General features: G+C 40.7%; 1 protein-coding gene across 2 annotated transcripts; it reads right to left on the bottom strand.

Annotated features, from left to right (window-relative positions):
* Window positions 1–5,077: 5,077 nt before the first annotated feature.
* On the bottom strand, window positions 5,078–12,204 carry LOC121303889 (39S ribosomal protein L28, mitochondrial-like). 2 transcript variants are annotated; one of them, XM_041234744.1, is made up of 6 exons: window positions 12,135–12,204; window positions 9,378–9,683; window positions 9,041–9,193; window positions 8,593–8,727; window positions 8,262–8,348; window positions 5,078–7,812 (listed from the first exon to the last, which is right to left on the bottom strand). In XM_041234744.1, exons 1-6 carry the CDS (start codon window positions 12,162–12,164, stop codon window positions 7,714–7,716), a joined length of 810 nt encoding a protein of 269 aa, XP_041090678.1. In that variant the 5' UTR covers window positions 12,165–12,204; the 3' UTR covers window positions 5,078–7,713. The 2 variants fall into 2 exon arrangements, with proteins under 2 accessions (XP_041090678.1, XP_041090680.1); XM_041234746.1 differs by lacking the exon at window positions 12,135–12,204 and adding an exon at window positions 10,805–10,910.
* Between the last annotated feature and the right edge of the window lie 1,190 nt (window positions 12,205–13,394).

Genomic DNA, 13,394 nt, shown 5'->3' with positions numbered 1-13,394 from the left:
CAAAAACACTATGATAAATTCAGCACGGTAAAGTTTCATAAGGGAAGGGACTGACAATCTGAGGCTTTAAAAGAGAATTATAAAGCACTGACAAGGAAGCTTCACTACCGGTTATCGGTAAAGAGGATGAACAGTTTAGTAGAATTAGGCAGTACATTCTTGGCTGGCTGATTGCTGTCTGAAAGAAGGGCTGAGATTCATTAATAACACTATGTAACACAATTTTTGTTTCTGGGTAGTAAGTGTTATTTCCTAATTGCTTATGCCTCAAAAGTATAGAAAATGGCTATTGTTCCCCACAAACTTTGCTTTTGTGACCAGGACAGGTAAATTTACGAGATTAAATCTTGAAAAACTACTCGCTTCTAAATCTTTTGTAGTCATTTTTGTATTACTTTAGTATAAATACATGTTAATTTGGATTCATATGTTGTTTTTTTCTGACTTTATGTGAACGAAAAGACACCAATTCGCCCGTTTTCTCATTGGAAATGGTGATATTTTGAAATTTACCTGTCCTGGTCACAAAAGCAAAGTTTGTGGGGAATAATAGCCATTTTGTATACTTTTGAGGCATAAGCAATTAGGAAATAACACTTACTACCCAGGAACAAAGAAAAATAAAAAAAAATTTTACACGGTGTAACCGGGACTGCTTTCATGGATCATCGAGGTACCACTAGAACAACAGATCACACCTAAATAGGTCAAGTAGCTAATACTGAAAATCATTTAATAAACTATTTCAACTAGGAACGGGAGGGGAGGAAGTCTAAAGAGGGCTGTTATGAAATTGAAGTCAAAATATCGAACCGACGTGTGTTCCACTAATCCCATAAACATCTCGGCTAAATCACATGATCTTGCTGATACCATCCTAAGCTTGGCTTTATTTCATGTTAGATCGTTGTCTAATAAAAGGTCCTCTATTCACTGATTTTATTACGGAACATAATCTTGGTATTTTATCTTTAACTGAAACTATTTTTATTGAAGCTGTTTCTCCAAATTATTATTTTTTTTTTTTCCAGAATGCACACACTACTGGTCAGGGATATTCATCTTTTGAATGGCTAATGCTAACTACGCATAAAAAAATTACCTGTTCGTACTGCAATTATATATCGTCCACCCTAATTTGACGAAATTGAATCATCTTTTACCTATATGGTCTGTTAACTATGACAGGATTCTTTTGCTGGGTGATTTTAATATCCATGACGACATTGACGCGGATTCTAACTGTTCAGAATTTTTAAGGCTACTGGATTTCTACATTTTGTCCAGCATGTTCAAGGTCCGACTCGTAATCGTGGCCATACTTTAGATTCAGTAATTTCCCGTGGCCTGGTTTTCAAAATATTATAATTACTGCCCGTACGATTTCTGATCATCTTGCAGTTTTTTTGAGATTAAATTACCTTCAACTGCAAAGAGCCAGGATCACATAATCAAAACGTGCTGTAAAGTTCTGTGAGGCTTGAAGCTTATCGCCAGTTACTTAGAGTCTGTATCCTTAGATGAGTTGGTTAAGACCTACAACACCTCCATGACTAACATTTTAGATACTGTAGCACCAGTTCAAACTCGGAGGGTGTTTTCCAAAAGAAGCACACCATGGTTTAATGAAATGCGAGGGTCATAAATTGTAGGTGGGGGATGGCAAGAGTTGAACGGTCACATGATTTCAAGGACCGCAGCGCACCCACATGCTCCCTCCTGCAACAACAGTGGTTTTCTGTTCGCTCAATACACCCCTCATTTATAGCAGAGTACTAGCATTGTTGCAGAAGGGAGCCCGATCTGGAAAAAAAAAAATCCCTTGCTCCTGGTGAATGTTCCTGAGTACACGTTAAAAACACACTGGTTGATTTACCTGCAATATGTGAATAGAACTGCTGCAATATGGACAACATGGGATTAAGCCATGCATTTCTGGTTAAAATAACATTAAATAAATTTAGCGGTGAACGCAACAGTAGTGTACTCACCTAAAAAAATGGAGTGTTTCATCGGTGTAGTTATTTCAAGCAGACACTTGCTTGGATCTCCTCATGGGAACAAACCTTCCACAGGGGCCCAGGTCGTAGGACACCCAACTGGGTTTCAGAACCTTCAGCTGCTTTCATGTTGAGCCAGCAAGGTTACTGCCTGTGATTCCAACACTTTCACTGATGATCAATAATAAGCAGTTTTTTTAAACAAGCAAGTCTAGCTAGCCCCCCTATCAAAGGGATATTGTCATGGAAACCCAGTGACCTGAACCTGAAGGGATCTCTCATCAGGCCTGTGTGGATTGCCTTTAACTGACTTTGGGGTTGCCTGGAGCATCCTAAATGCTGGGACAGCAGGGTTTGCTCACTTAAAAAACACACAAAGCAAGCTACCAAAATAAAATAAAAAATAAAAAATGAAAAAGTTCCACATACTTTTCAATGGATGATGTGTGTTGTTCATCTTGCTACCAAATAAGGAAATCAAATAAAAAAAAAAAGGAAAGGGGTAATTCCTGGTTACGTTGATCCAAAACAGCATAATCCCCCTCTTAACGGAAAGAATTCATCTTCAAAACAGACAAAAGGAACCCCCTTTGCGTACAGTATTGATAAGAATGGCTCTGCGATCGGGGGTTCCCATCTGTGGTTAACCACAGTCGCTACGGCAACTGAAAACAGTGACAGGAAAGTAAACCTTTACGACCAAATCACTATTGTCAGCCCAGGGATTACACAAATGTTATTTAATAAACAGAATAGGCGTGGTGGCAAGGTTGGTGGCAAATGAAAGAAGTTTAAAGGCAATTAAAAAAAAAAAAAATCTAATTGTTTAAAAACATTCTTTATTAAAGCTGGTAAACAATGAAAAGCAGCAAAATGCAGCACTAGAATAGGAAGGATTAGGTTATCAATGTGCCTACACCTGGTTTCAATTTGTTTTGAGCTTGTCTTGGGAAATCAGAAAGATTGAATAGCTTTCCTTGTTTCATTCAAATCATATGAAAACTTTTTACATTGCTAGCGCCACCTAATCTCACTGTACATGAGGCTAGCATAGTTAAAATGTCAGTCAGTCACAGGCTCTTCAGCCCCGGCACTTCGAAACGGAAGGAAATATACATATGCAAAAGAAGAGATTCAAACAACACTCGAGCTGTGTACGAAAATGGAGCTGGTATATTTGAAGGATTGTGGTTTTCTGTGCCAGTGATTTCTTACACGGAAGATTACACCAGGGCAGGAACCTGCTTCATCTCTGCCCATGAAAGTTAACAGAGCACCGTACTATCAGTGATTTAAAACACAGTCGTCCTGACGTAGCGATTTACAAGTGTGTGATAGATTTCAGCCCCCTCTCTAATACAGCTCAGGAAAGGGATTTCACAACCCCGCAAAGAACAGCCACTTAACAGAGGAACCCCACCCACCCTGTTAAAAGAACAATGTGGCCTTTGAGAAAGGGTCCTGGACTAAACACATATGATGGCATAACCATTCGGGCTGTGGTACCCCCTCTGTTCATGATTATACATTTGGACACTGCTGTCAATAACACCCAATAAAGAGACGACGCTATTAATGCCACCTGTTCTAAAAAGAGCACTTTCTGATTATTTGTTTATTTAGCAGATGCCTTTTATCCAAGGTGACTTGCAGAGACTAGGGTGTGTGAACTATGCATCAGCTGCAGAGTCACTTACAACACCACGTCTCACCCGGAAGACAGAGCACAAGGAGGTTCAGTGACTTGCTCGGGGTCACACACAGGGAGTCAGTGGCTAAGCTGGGATTTGAACCGGGGACCTGCTGGTTACAAGCCTGTTTCTTTAACCACTGGACCACATAGCCTCCTGTAGGATTGATAACCTATTGCATACACCACTTTCTGTGCTGCCCTGTCTGTCAGTCTCCGCCCACTTTACAACTCTGTCCTCCAGTCATGCCTTCTAATGGGACTGCATTGATTCAAAGGTAAAAAAAAAAAGAAATCAAGTTGTAGTGTAATACTGCTAATGATATTGCTGTAATGTTTTCCTTTGCAATAATGGAATCCCTTGTTCAAGTAATGATTATTGACTCTGGAGTTCCATTATTACCTCCGCAATATCATTATCCCTTAAATAATTCACCATTCAAGTAAAACAACCATGCATTTAAAGTTGGTTTGAAAGTCACCATAGAAAAAGAAATAATGCTGTATTATTAAGTACAGTTACAGTAAGGAGGCACTATAGACTTTAATTCAGGCCTGAGTATACCTGGGATATCTTTGCTGGATCACTGGCTCCTGTGGTGTCAATCTGGACAGGGACCAAGTGAGTCTGTGTTAGGGTGGTTTAGCTCTGCGTCCACATCATAAAGAAGCACTACAACTTGCGCTGACAGTTATAAAGAAGAACGTATATGATTCATTGCTGGTCACCGGATTTATCATCTAACACTTGGTGGTACCAAAAAACGATGACTAAAACCCGAGACTGAAATGGGCTTCAAGAACCCATATCCTGTCAGTGTTCTGTCACAGCAATCAGCAAATTTCAGAATGAGAATGTGAAAATTGTTTTGAGCACACATACAGCCTCTTTCTGCCGTACCGGCACCCTCACCTTTTTCAAACAGGACCAGGTCACAAAGTCGTAAACGTACCCCGCCCTTCAAAGGGTTAACAGGAGCTTTTAGCAGTTTCCCTCGACTCATTCCGAAATCAAAAACATGCAAAGATTTAAAAAAAAGCCCCAGTGTTGGAACAGTTTTTTGAACCTTGCTTTTTTTTTTTTTTTTAAGTTTTACACCTTCCTGGCTTCCAAAGGCATTAATAAGGGTATTTCTCAAAGTGAAATTCTCTGACGACCACAGTGCTAATCAAAGCAAATGAATACCACCAACAGAAAAAATTCCCCAGCACCCAACCTGCATCCTGTAATGAGCTAACACAGGGCATCAGAGGTGTACTGGGACCAAGCCCAATCTGCACCACCAAAAAGGGCAGTCCACTGGCATTGCTCACATTTCAATTTCAACATTTCAACACATTTCAGGCAAAGTGTTCTCCAAGACAGAGTTGACGACTGGACACAATATGAATCAAATAATTTTTATTTTTTTTTTTACTTGATATGATGTAGGTGCATCAACATAAGAAATGAACAGAATAAGAGAAAAGCAATAGTCAGGTGTATGTTAATAAGCTATAATAATGAAGCAACAAGCAAACCAACATTAATAAACTGTCACACTAAATTAACACAGCACCCCTACACACCTTAGCAGCAGCTCTAGGTTCATTATGAGTACCTGTACAGATGCAATATTCATTACATGTATAAATTTATTTGACAGAGTGGTGAAGCAGCTCACCAGAATGGGAAACGCCAAAACTTTTGAAAAGACTGAATAAGCCATTTGAATTTAAGTTTGATGATGAGGAGCGATCAGGTTACAAAACGGTACTGCGTCAGTTGTGAACACATCTTGAGCAGCGCCAAAAGTTCTTTTAAGCAAAGTTCCTGTTACTTTAGCAGGAACATTTACAATGGGAAAAATCTGCTTCACCACAAGGGCGTTTCCTTAGGAGGTGTTCCAATACATGGAGACTACTGTGCCAGATATCACAGATTGATCTAGCCTGTATCACACATGCCTACGGCAGGCGTCTAAAGCAAGACAGACTTACTAAAAAATAAAAACACAGGACCAGAGTAAATGCAATAATGCAACGCTTTAAAAGGATATTCTTCAGCAGGCGTCTCATGAATTCATTTTGAATATGTGGCCCGAGATGTTCAAGTATTATTTAGGATATATAGTGACACCTGCCAATTGTAAAAATCATTTGTAAAACAATAAAAAGTTTGTGCCCGTGAGAAAAGGGCCTTTGAGGCCCAAATAAACACTCAAATAGAGTAGGCTGGCCTGTGTTACTCCCCTACGTAATGCATATTTGCTGACTGGAGTAAGAGTACAGATCTCCTCAATGTTACAACTGTGTGCAGCTCAGAATACAACCTGTGACGTGCATATGTTTATTAGTGTCTCTGACCACAATCGCTGTGTGAAAGAGGAACTGGGATAGGATTGGGACTGTACACCTCAGAAATCCATGTTGCCGACACAGCAAAACAAACACCACAAAAGACTTTTTTTTTTTTTTTTTTTTTTGATGTGAAAGCAGCCTGCTCTTTGTTGTTGAGATGCTGTTGATCAGAAGCATCTTCCTAGGTGCTTCTGGACTGATAGCTGGAGTTACAGCCTTTTTCATGAGAAACAGGACCTCTCTTTTGTTGATGCGATTGATTTCCCCATCAGTAGTTCCTCTTTAACAAGTATAGCCTACATCCCACTCAGTGGTTCTACAGCAATCGCTCATGACCACAATAAAGTTAACCCCTAACCAATACTTTAAACCAGGACCTGAAAACACAATTGGAAATAAGTGGAGATACTTAGGGAAGGAGACACTTCTTCACACAGTGTGGGAAGGGTATGAAATGGGCTACCTAGCCATGTGAATCACTGAAATCCTTTAAAACCCAATTTGACAAAGTTTTGAGATCAAATTGGCTACTTGGAATTGGACGAGCTCTGATGGGCAAAATGCCCTCTTCTTGTCGATAAGTTGTCTTATGTTATTAATATGCGATGAAAGAAAGACGCACGCCTACAGATATCTCCAGGTTCTGTTACCCTCCTGAAGCCCAGCAGGGGCTAGTAACAGAATTCATTCAGAATTACAAGTGTTGAATACAAAACTCACAACTGACCACAAGGGGATCCAGGACTACAAGGCAACAAAAACACACAGTCTCAGTGTAACTATAGTGTTTAAGTACGTGCACTGCACTAGAAAATGTGTAGGTTGCGTGGCGCCATCTGGTGGACAATCCTATTTCAACCCAATATCAAACTGGAGCTGCAGGCAATTCCATCTGCAGTCTGCAATCCAATCAGCAACTAGACATTACAGGAGATTCAGAGATCACCTGCATGTATCAATCACAGGTTCCGTACAACTGCTATTTGGAATGAATTCACCTCGTCCAGCTGACAGTATAATAAGATTCAGAACATTCATGTAGTCGGAAATATAAAACTCTCCCTATCGCATCCTGCACTTAAGGTGAGGTGCACCATCAGCGGCGCTTGGAGAGATGGTGTTCCAACAGTACGCAAACCACGCCCCCCCACTCGAAACTTCAGTCCCGTTCGGATCGTCTAGCCACTACAATACAAGACGCTGGCAAAACAATGTGACATTCAACAACTTCACTTCCATCGGTAAACAGCTACAGAAGATGAACAAACAAACCAGCCTAAATATCATTCACTAAACATTGCATTTTATTGGAATTTTACGATTCTTCGAGAAACAAACTTACAAAGCAAAGCTTAAATAAATAAATACGGGAATTCCGAACAGAAGAAACCCAAAACCAGATATGTGGATATAGCAATTTGTGAAACATAACACTTAGTGGGTTGTTTAAAGTCCAGATGTTTACTGGGAGAAGAGTACAGGGTTAGGGTTAGTGGTGTGTCATTGACTATAGGTTCCTTGGACTCTGCAAGGATGGCAGTAAAGCTTCTATTGCACAGCAGTTTGAGCCAAACTGCAGTGCAGTGGGGATCTGATATTCGTCTCTACCCTGGCAGATCTGCTTGGATACTCTCGCTGAGGTCCTCACCAGAAGATGAACACTAGGCTACCTAGACCCACTCTTCAGGATTTCTTCTCCACAATCTCTGGCTCGGACAGCTTCCGAGTGGCAAGCTCCTGCACCAACTCCTCCACGAAGCCTTTAAACAGAGGCTCAGCGTCCTGGGAGACAGAGGGATGTGGACAGGGATCAAGGATAGAACCATTAATCACAGTTAGCTGTTATCTTTCAGATGGCACCCTCTGGTGGTGAGACTCAAAAGTACCACACTGTCCTGGCTTCTTGCTATACATTTCCGTGCCCAGCTTTGCCAGCCTTCCTGTTAACTGATAATTACCCTTCGGGAGACTGTTTCAAAAGCTAGTTGACAGGCAGAGGTTGAAGCTGGCCATCAGTCTGACTGGCAGCAAAAGGGTTGTGACGGGCAGCTAGAAACACTTACTGTCACCAACAAGTGCGAAGGACTGTGCCTCTAGTGCTTGACTAGACAATTCGTTCCACTGGCTAACTCTGATCCTCATGCGTTCGTCGAAAGAGTAAGGCAAGCACAGTTTATTTTTGTGTTTCTCTAGATCCGACAGTCTTATGTAAGTTTGCACAGCCTCCATACCTTCTTCTCCAGCAGCCTCTGCTTCTCCACAGCTTCTTCCAGGCTGAGTCCTACCCACTCAACCTCCTCCAAAGGCATCACAAACTCCTGGGAACAGCAAACGGGAAACTGCAGTTAAAATGTAACTTGATTTTTACATCGTGGTCCCAACATCCTGCTAAACATTTACAAATACTCTGTGTAGCATCTCCTACCCTCTTCAGTAATACCACCAATATACTGACAATTACACTAGACTTTCCAAGCGTATCCTCCGTTTCTGAGACAAGCAGAAGTTGTGTGATTGGTTTTAAACAGGTATTTGCACCTGGATTAAAGCCCATTTTCTCACCTTGTATTTGTTAAATACAGTCTCTCTCTTTGCTGGGTTTTCAGGGTACATCTCAGTGTCTTTGCAAGCCAGTCGCAACAGCATGGCCCTTTTCAAATCCATCGCCAGCTTGGAGTTCAAGTCTTCCTGTGGAGTCTGGAAAACAAACTAAGGTGATGAAGCAGGAACCAACATCAAAGCACTCCGTTTCAGTAGAGGATCTTTATTGATGGAACACAGTTCACAATTGGTTTCAACACAACAAACGCCAAATTTTCACGAAATAAGAGAAAAAACAAACAAAACAATGCCTATGCTACTGTTATAAAGAATGCATGCTGGAGACGATTAGCAGTAGGGAATCAAGAGAAGGGACAACAGCAGGGCCCTCAGCTATATTATATCCAGCTGACCCACCAGGTAAACGAACAGTGCAGAGTTTTAAAGTTCGTCTCGCGTGGATGCTTACCCGGAGGATGTAGAAATCAAACCCGTAAACTGCGTCGACGAGGTCCAGCGTGCGCGCCGTCACTGCGATTTTGAACTTGTGGTCGAGAATCTCACTGTACAGCTCCCTGTTAAACAGCTGGGGCTTCCACACCTTCTTCAGACGGTTGGAGAGCTGTCCAACAAAGCACAATACAATGAAACATCTCTTAAACCCCCCTGGGTCTTCAGTCGCTCTTTATATGCCAAGGTTTTAAAAAGCTGTACTGTTCATGAACGTGCCACGTAGAAGGCGTCTAACATAAAAGAGAGAATGCTGCTGCATTGTGGGACCCCCCTGTTCCAGTCGATTCTCTCACCTTGTCGTTGTTGGCGTATCTGTATCCCACTATCCAGCCCTCACCCCCCCACATGCCGCTCTGAGACTCCGGGGGGAAGTAGGCAGGGATGGGAACATCCTGCACCCGCTCACGATGCCCTGTCTTGGGGTTCACGTGGGAGCTGACCCCCAGGGGTTTCCAGTGCACCGCGGCGGGCGGGCGACTCTCTTGCAGGGAGCGCAGGTAGTGTCCTGGCAGCCGGGTGTAGATCCCCTGCTTCAGCTTCAGAGCTTCCCAGACCCGCGGAGGGTACTTGTGGAGAGGCATCTGCAAGGAATACTGGAACTACAACCACAGACCGGTGCATTAAATGATCATGTAGCACTACACAAGGAATCTGTCTACACAAAAGCTCCCATCAAAACCCTTTTCATCAGTCCCAAAACTAACACCCTGGTACCTGCAATTATAGGAACTGGTTTGCACAGCACTAGATCGGCTCAGCATCACATACGAGACAAAAGCAAAAAGACTGTACTGTTAACAGTGTTCATTTACATTTATACGCTAGAATTTTGTAATAATTAGATTATAAATTTGATTATAATTAAATTGCCCTACACTAAGAAATGTAAACACTAAACACTTTTGCCAGTGGTTAAATGTGTTGCCAAAATTCTAAACACTTGGCTAATGTCTAAGCTTCAGACTGTCAGCACCCCTACTAAACTTTTTTTATAATTAGTGTACCCCCCCCTTTTTTTTTAACAATGCTATATTTTTACACTTGTATTTCAGTTTTCCTACATCATGGCAAATGATTCGAATGCATTCTCCTTCTGTTTCTATTGATTGTGATTTCCAGGAAAGGAAAATCTCGTCACGAACAACGTTTCTCATTTAGAGAAACCCCCGTGTCTACAGCATGAAACACAAAACTGTTTTGTACAAAAGGTGTACGTACGGCTGGGTCAATAAATGATCCATTACAGGTCTACAGCTTAATCTGCCACTTCAGACATGTGCAGGCGTGCCCACTTAACTCATAACAAAATGACGAGAATGGCTAAGACGACTGAACAGTTATTTTCCTTTTATTTTATCCCACCACTAGACTACAACGTGTCCTGTAATTTACTGCGCAAAGCCTACACTACAATAGCAAGGTATATTTTAACCAGATAGGTAATATTACAGGTATTTTAATTTTGGAAATGACTCTGGACAATAATCATATTATGCCCCAAACTCTTTCTAATACTATAAAAATCATTTTATTGATAAGGCATTATTTGTAAAGATTACAGCACTGGCCAATGCAATATCACCTACTATGCACCACAGCTGTATATATATTAGATGTATGTAACCTTTACTGTAAAGAAACGACCTCCCTCAAAGTTACAGATTCTAAAGAGATTCGACACTTGCAATGTAACCATGCAGAAATAAACACAAACACTTACCAAAGCCCCAGAAACTACTCCTCAGCCGTTTCTAATCCGGACACACGTTTCCTCACCAAGGGCAACAATTCCACTTCCTATAGACGGTCCCGCCCACCAAGTCAAACGATTGGGTTAACGCGAGGATTCGCTTTCAGGGCGCTTATTGGACATTTGAATTAGCAATCAAACTACATGCCATGCCCAGGCGGTTTATTTACCTTAATAATGAAGGGTTTTTTGTACCTACCTTATCTGGCCGTTGATTGGAGAAGAATTCTTTCATGTTTAAAATGATGCATGAGAGGATCTCTCTGATTTGTCGGGTTGAATATTGACTATGGTGTTGCGAATCTGTATGCAAAGCGCATTCAAACTCGTGGATTACGGCACTCTCTATAGGCAAATAGTGATGTGACAATAGGAGGTCTGTAAGTCAATCCCTATATCAAGCTCCTTCCATCCTTTCATCCTTTGCTGCAGTTAGCTGGGTTATTATGTTAGTTTTATTACAAAAAATGACAAAATGAATCAAACGGGATCTATGCAATGCTATAATAACAATACCTTACATAGCAAATACAATACAATTACTGTTTATAGCAAAAATTATTCAACATTGTTGACCAGCAAACATCGAAAACATGTCTAGTTGTCTTCAACACAAATACAGTCTTAACTGTTGGACAGACAGACAGACAGACACAGTTCCAGAGTGGTCTCCTCCTCAAATACTGTTTAGTGTGTGCTATAATAATTAATGCATATTTAATAAGTGCTGCAAAACAATGAAAACCCATCAGTTATCTTTAGCGCAGGTGTTGCCTGTTTTATCACTTTGTGCTTTAAGCTGCAGTACGAGCAGCAATGCCATGATGTTATTAAAATCCTCGTCAGCAGCGAGTCAATGCTTTATCTTCTTGAAGCTGTGTTTGAATTCTGCACAGGTGACAAGGGATCATATCTGTTTTGTGGTCTCATCCTAAACCTCACTGAACCTGCTATTTGGCACAACTGACAGCGGCACCTTTTGCAGGCAATCTCGAAAAGAACTGCTCAAGCACTACCTAAGAGAAAGGAGACCAGGGCAGGCTCGGGTCAACAGCTGGCTTGAAGCATAGGGAGTGAGCCTGCTCTCTCCCTCACCCCTTTAAATTTAATCCACCCACATCCATTCCAGAGAAGTTTGACATTCATCCTGCTGGATCCCAAATGAAACAATCATAATAACACTTGTATCATATCGCAGTCCCCGAGCCACACTGACCATGTGCATTAACACTATTATTTTCAATTTTTTTTCATGTTTTTTTCCCATTACAGCATGAAATAAATGTTGAATTTCACTTACGACCGACATGGGGGTGAGTTTTCCACACATCGAGAGAGAGAGAGTAGCCGTGGCTGCGCTTGAGATGATAGGTTTTCTTGGCAAGCGAAGTCAGCTGTAGAAACAGTAAACCCTTGGTCTGTCTAGCGAGCTGTATTGTGATTCAGTGAAAGGCAGCAGTTTTGTTAGCATTATATTTATATGTATGCCCTAACATTCGAGGGTGAATTTAGCTGCATGTTGTGTGAAAGTTGAATACAGAAATATACAATGCGCAGACAAGCAAGAAATACAAAATCTTTTGTCGCTATAATGTTATCATAATTTGTAATCATAATCTATTTTTACCTTCGGGTGTATGCGCTTACATTCGTGCTAATACGGTATACATTACACCATTGGGCTTCTATCCCACAATGCAGTTCTCTACACAGGATTTTTCTAAGGTCGCAGTAAAGAGGTTGATGTGAACATACGGTACTCGTACTATATTTTGCATTAATGTATGTTTAAGGTTTGCACCATTACAAACGGACGGTTGCAGAAGTTGACATTTTGCTGCATCAGCTTAGCAGTTGCATCGTTTCAGTTGCATTATCAGATTTGTTTACGTCAAAACAAATATTGAGAGAAACATTTTTCTCTCAAAATGGCAGAATTAAAGAAAGACAGCGGACAGATGACGAATACTCAACTTATACAGCAGGTTTGTAAAGAAATAAAACACACGTGTGTTATTTTTCGGCCGTGCAAATCATGAATACGACGTGTAGTCGTTTGTGTATGTCGGTTTCAAGTTATATTTTAATAATAATCTGCCGAGACTATGAATAAGGAACTGTAGTTTGTGTTGGGCGGTGTCGATTCTGGTGTAAAAATATATATAATATATTATATATATATAATATATATATATATATATATATATATATATATAGATATATATATATAATAGTTTCAAGTTATCCATCTACACAATACAAAACAGTCAAATATGTTTCCAGCGTTTAAGCTAAAATGCAAAAAAACAAACAAAAAAGCTAAAAAAAAAAACAACAACAAAACAAAACAAAAAAACTGATCAAACTGCATCCAAACTGCCTTCACATTAAACGTTTTTAAAAAATATTGTATAAATTCACAAGTCAGGTGTCTGCTGTTATACTCAACAAAGTATAAGCAACGATGGCAGCATATGGTTATATTTATACAGTACGTGTTTATGTTTCAGACTCGGAACTGGCAATTTACTGTTTTAAAAAAGCGTCGTTTCTGTGTTCA

The sequence above is a fragment of the Polyodon spathula genome, chromosome 35 (genome assembly GCF_017654505.1).
Source record: "Polyodon spathula isolate WHYD16114869_AA chromosome 35, ASM1765450v1, whole genome shotgun sequence".
Lineage (NCBI taxonomy): Eukaryota > Metazoa > Chordata > Actinopteri > Acipenseriformes > Polyodontidae > Polyodon > Polyodon spathula.
This window is presented reverse-complemented; position numbering and strand designations above follow the sequence as displayed.

Excerpts from the sequence above, each read along its gene's own strand:
- LOC121303889 (XM_041234744.1), bottom strand. The coding sequence starts at position 12,164 with ATGTGTGGAAAACTCACCCCCATGTCGGTC. Across the intron at positions 8,728-9,040 it reads TTGATTTCTACATCCTCCGG|ACTCCACAGGAAGACTTGAA; the intron begins GTAAGCATCCAC and ends TTTGTTTTCCAG. Across the intron at positions 7,813-8,261 it reads AGAGGCTGCTGGAGAAGAAG|GACGCTGAGCCTCTGTTTAA; the intron begins GTATGGAGGCTG and ends TCTGTCTCCCAG.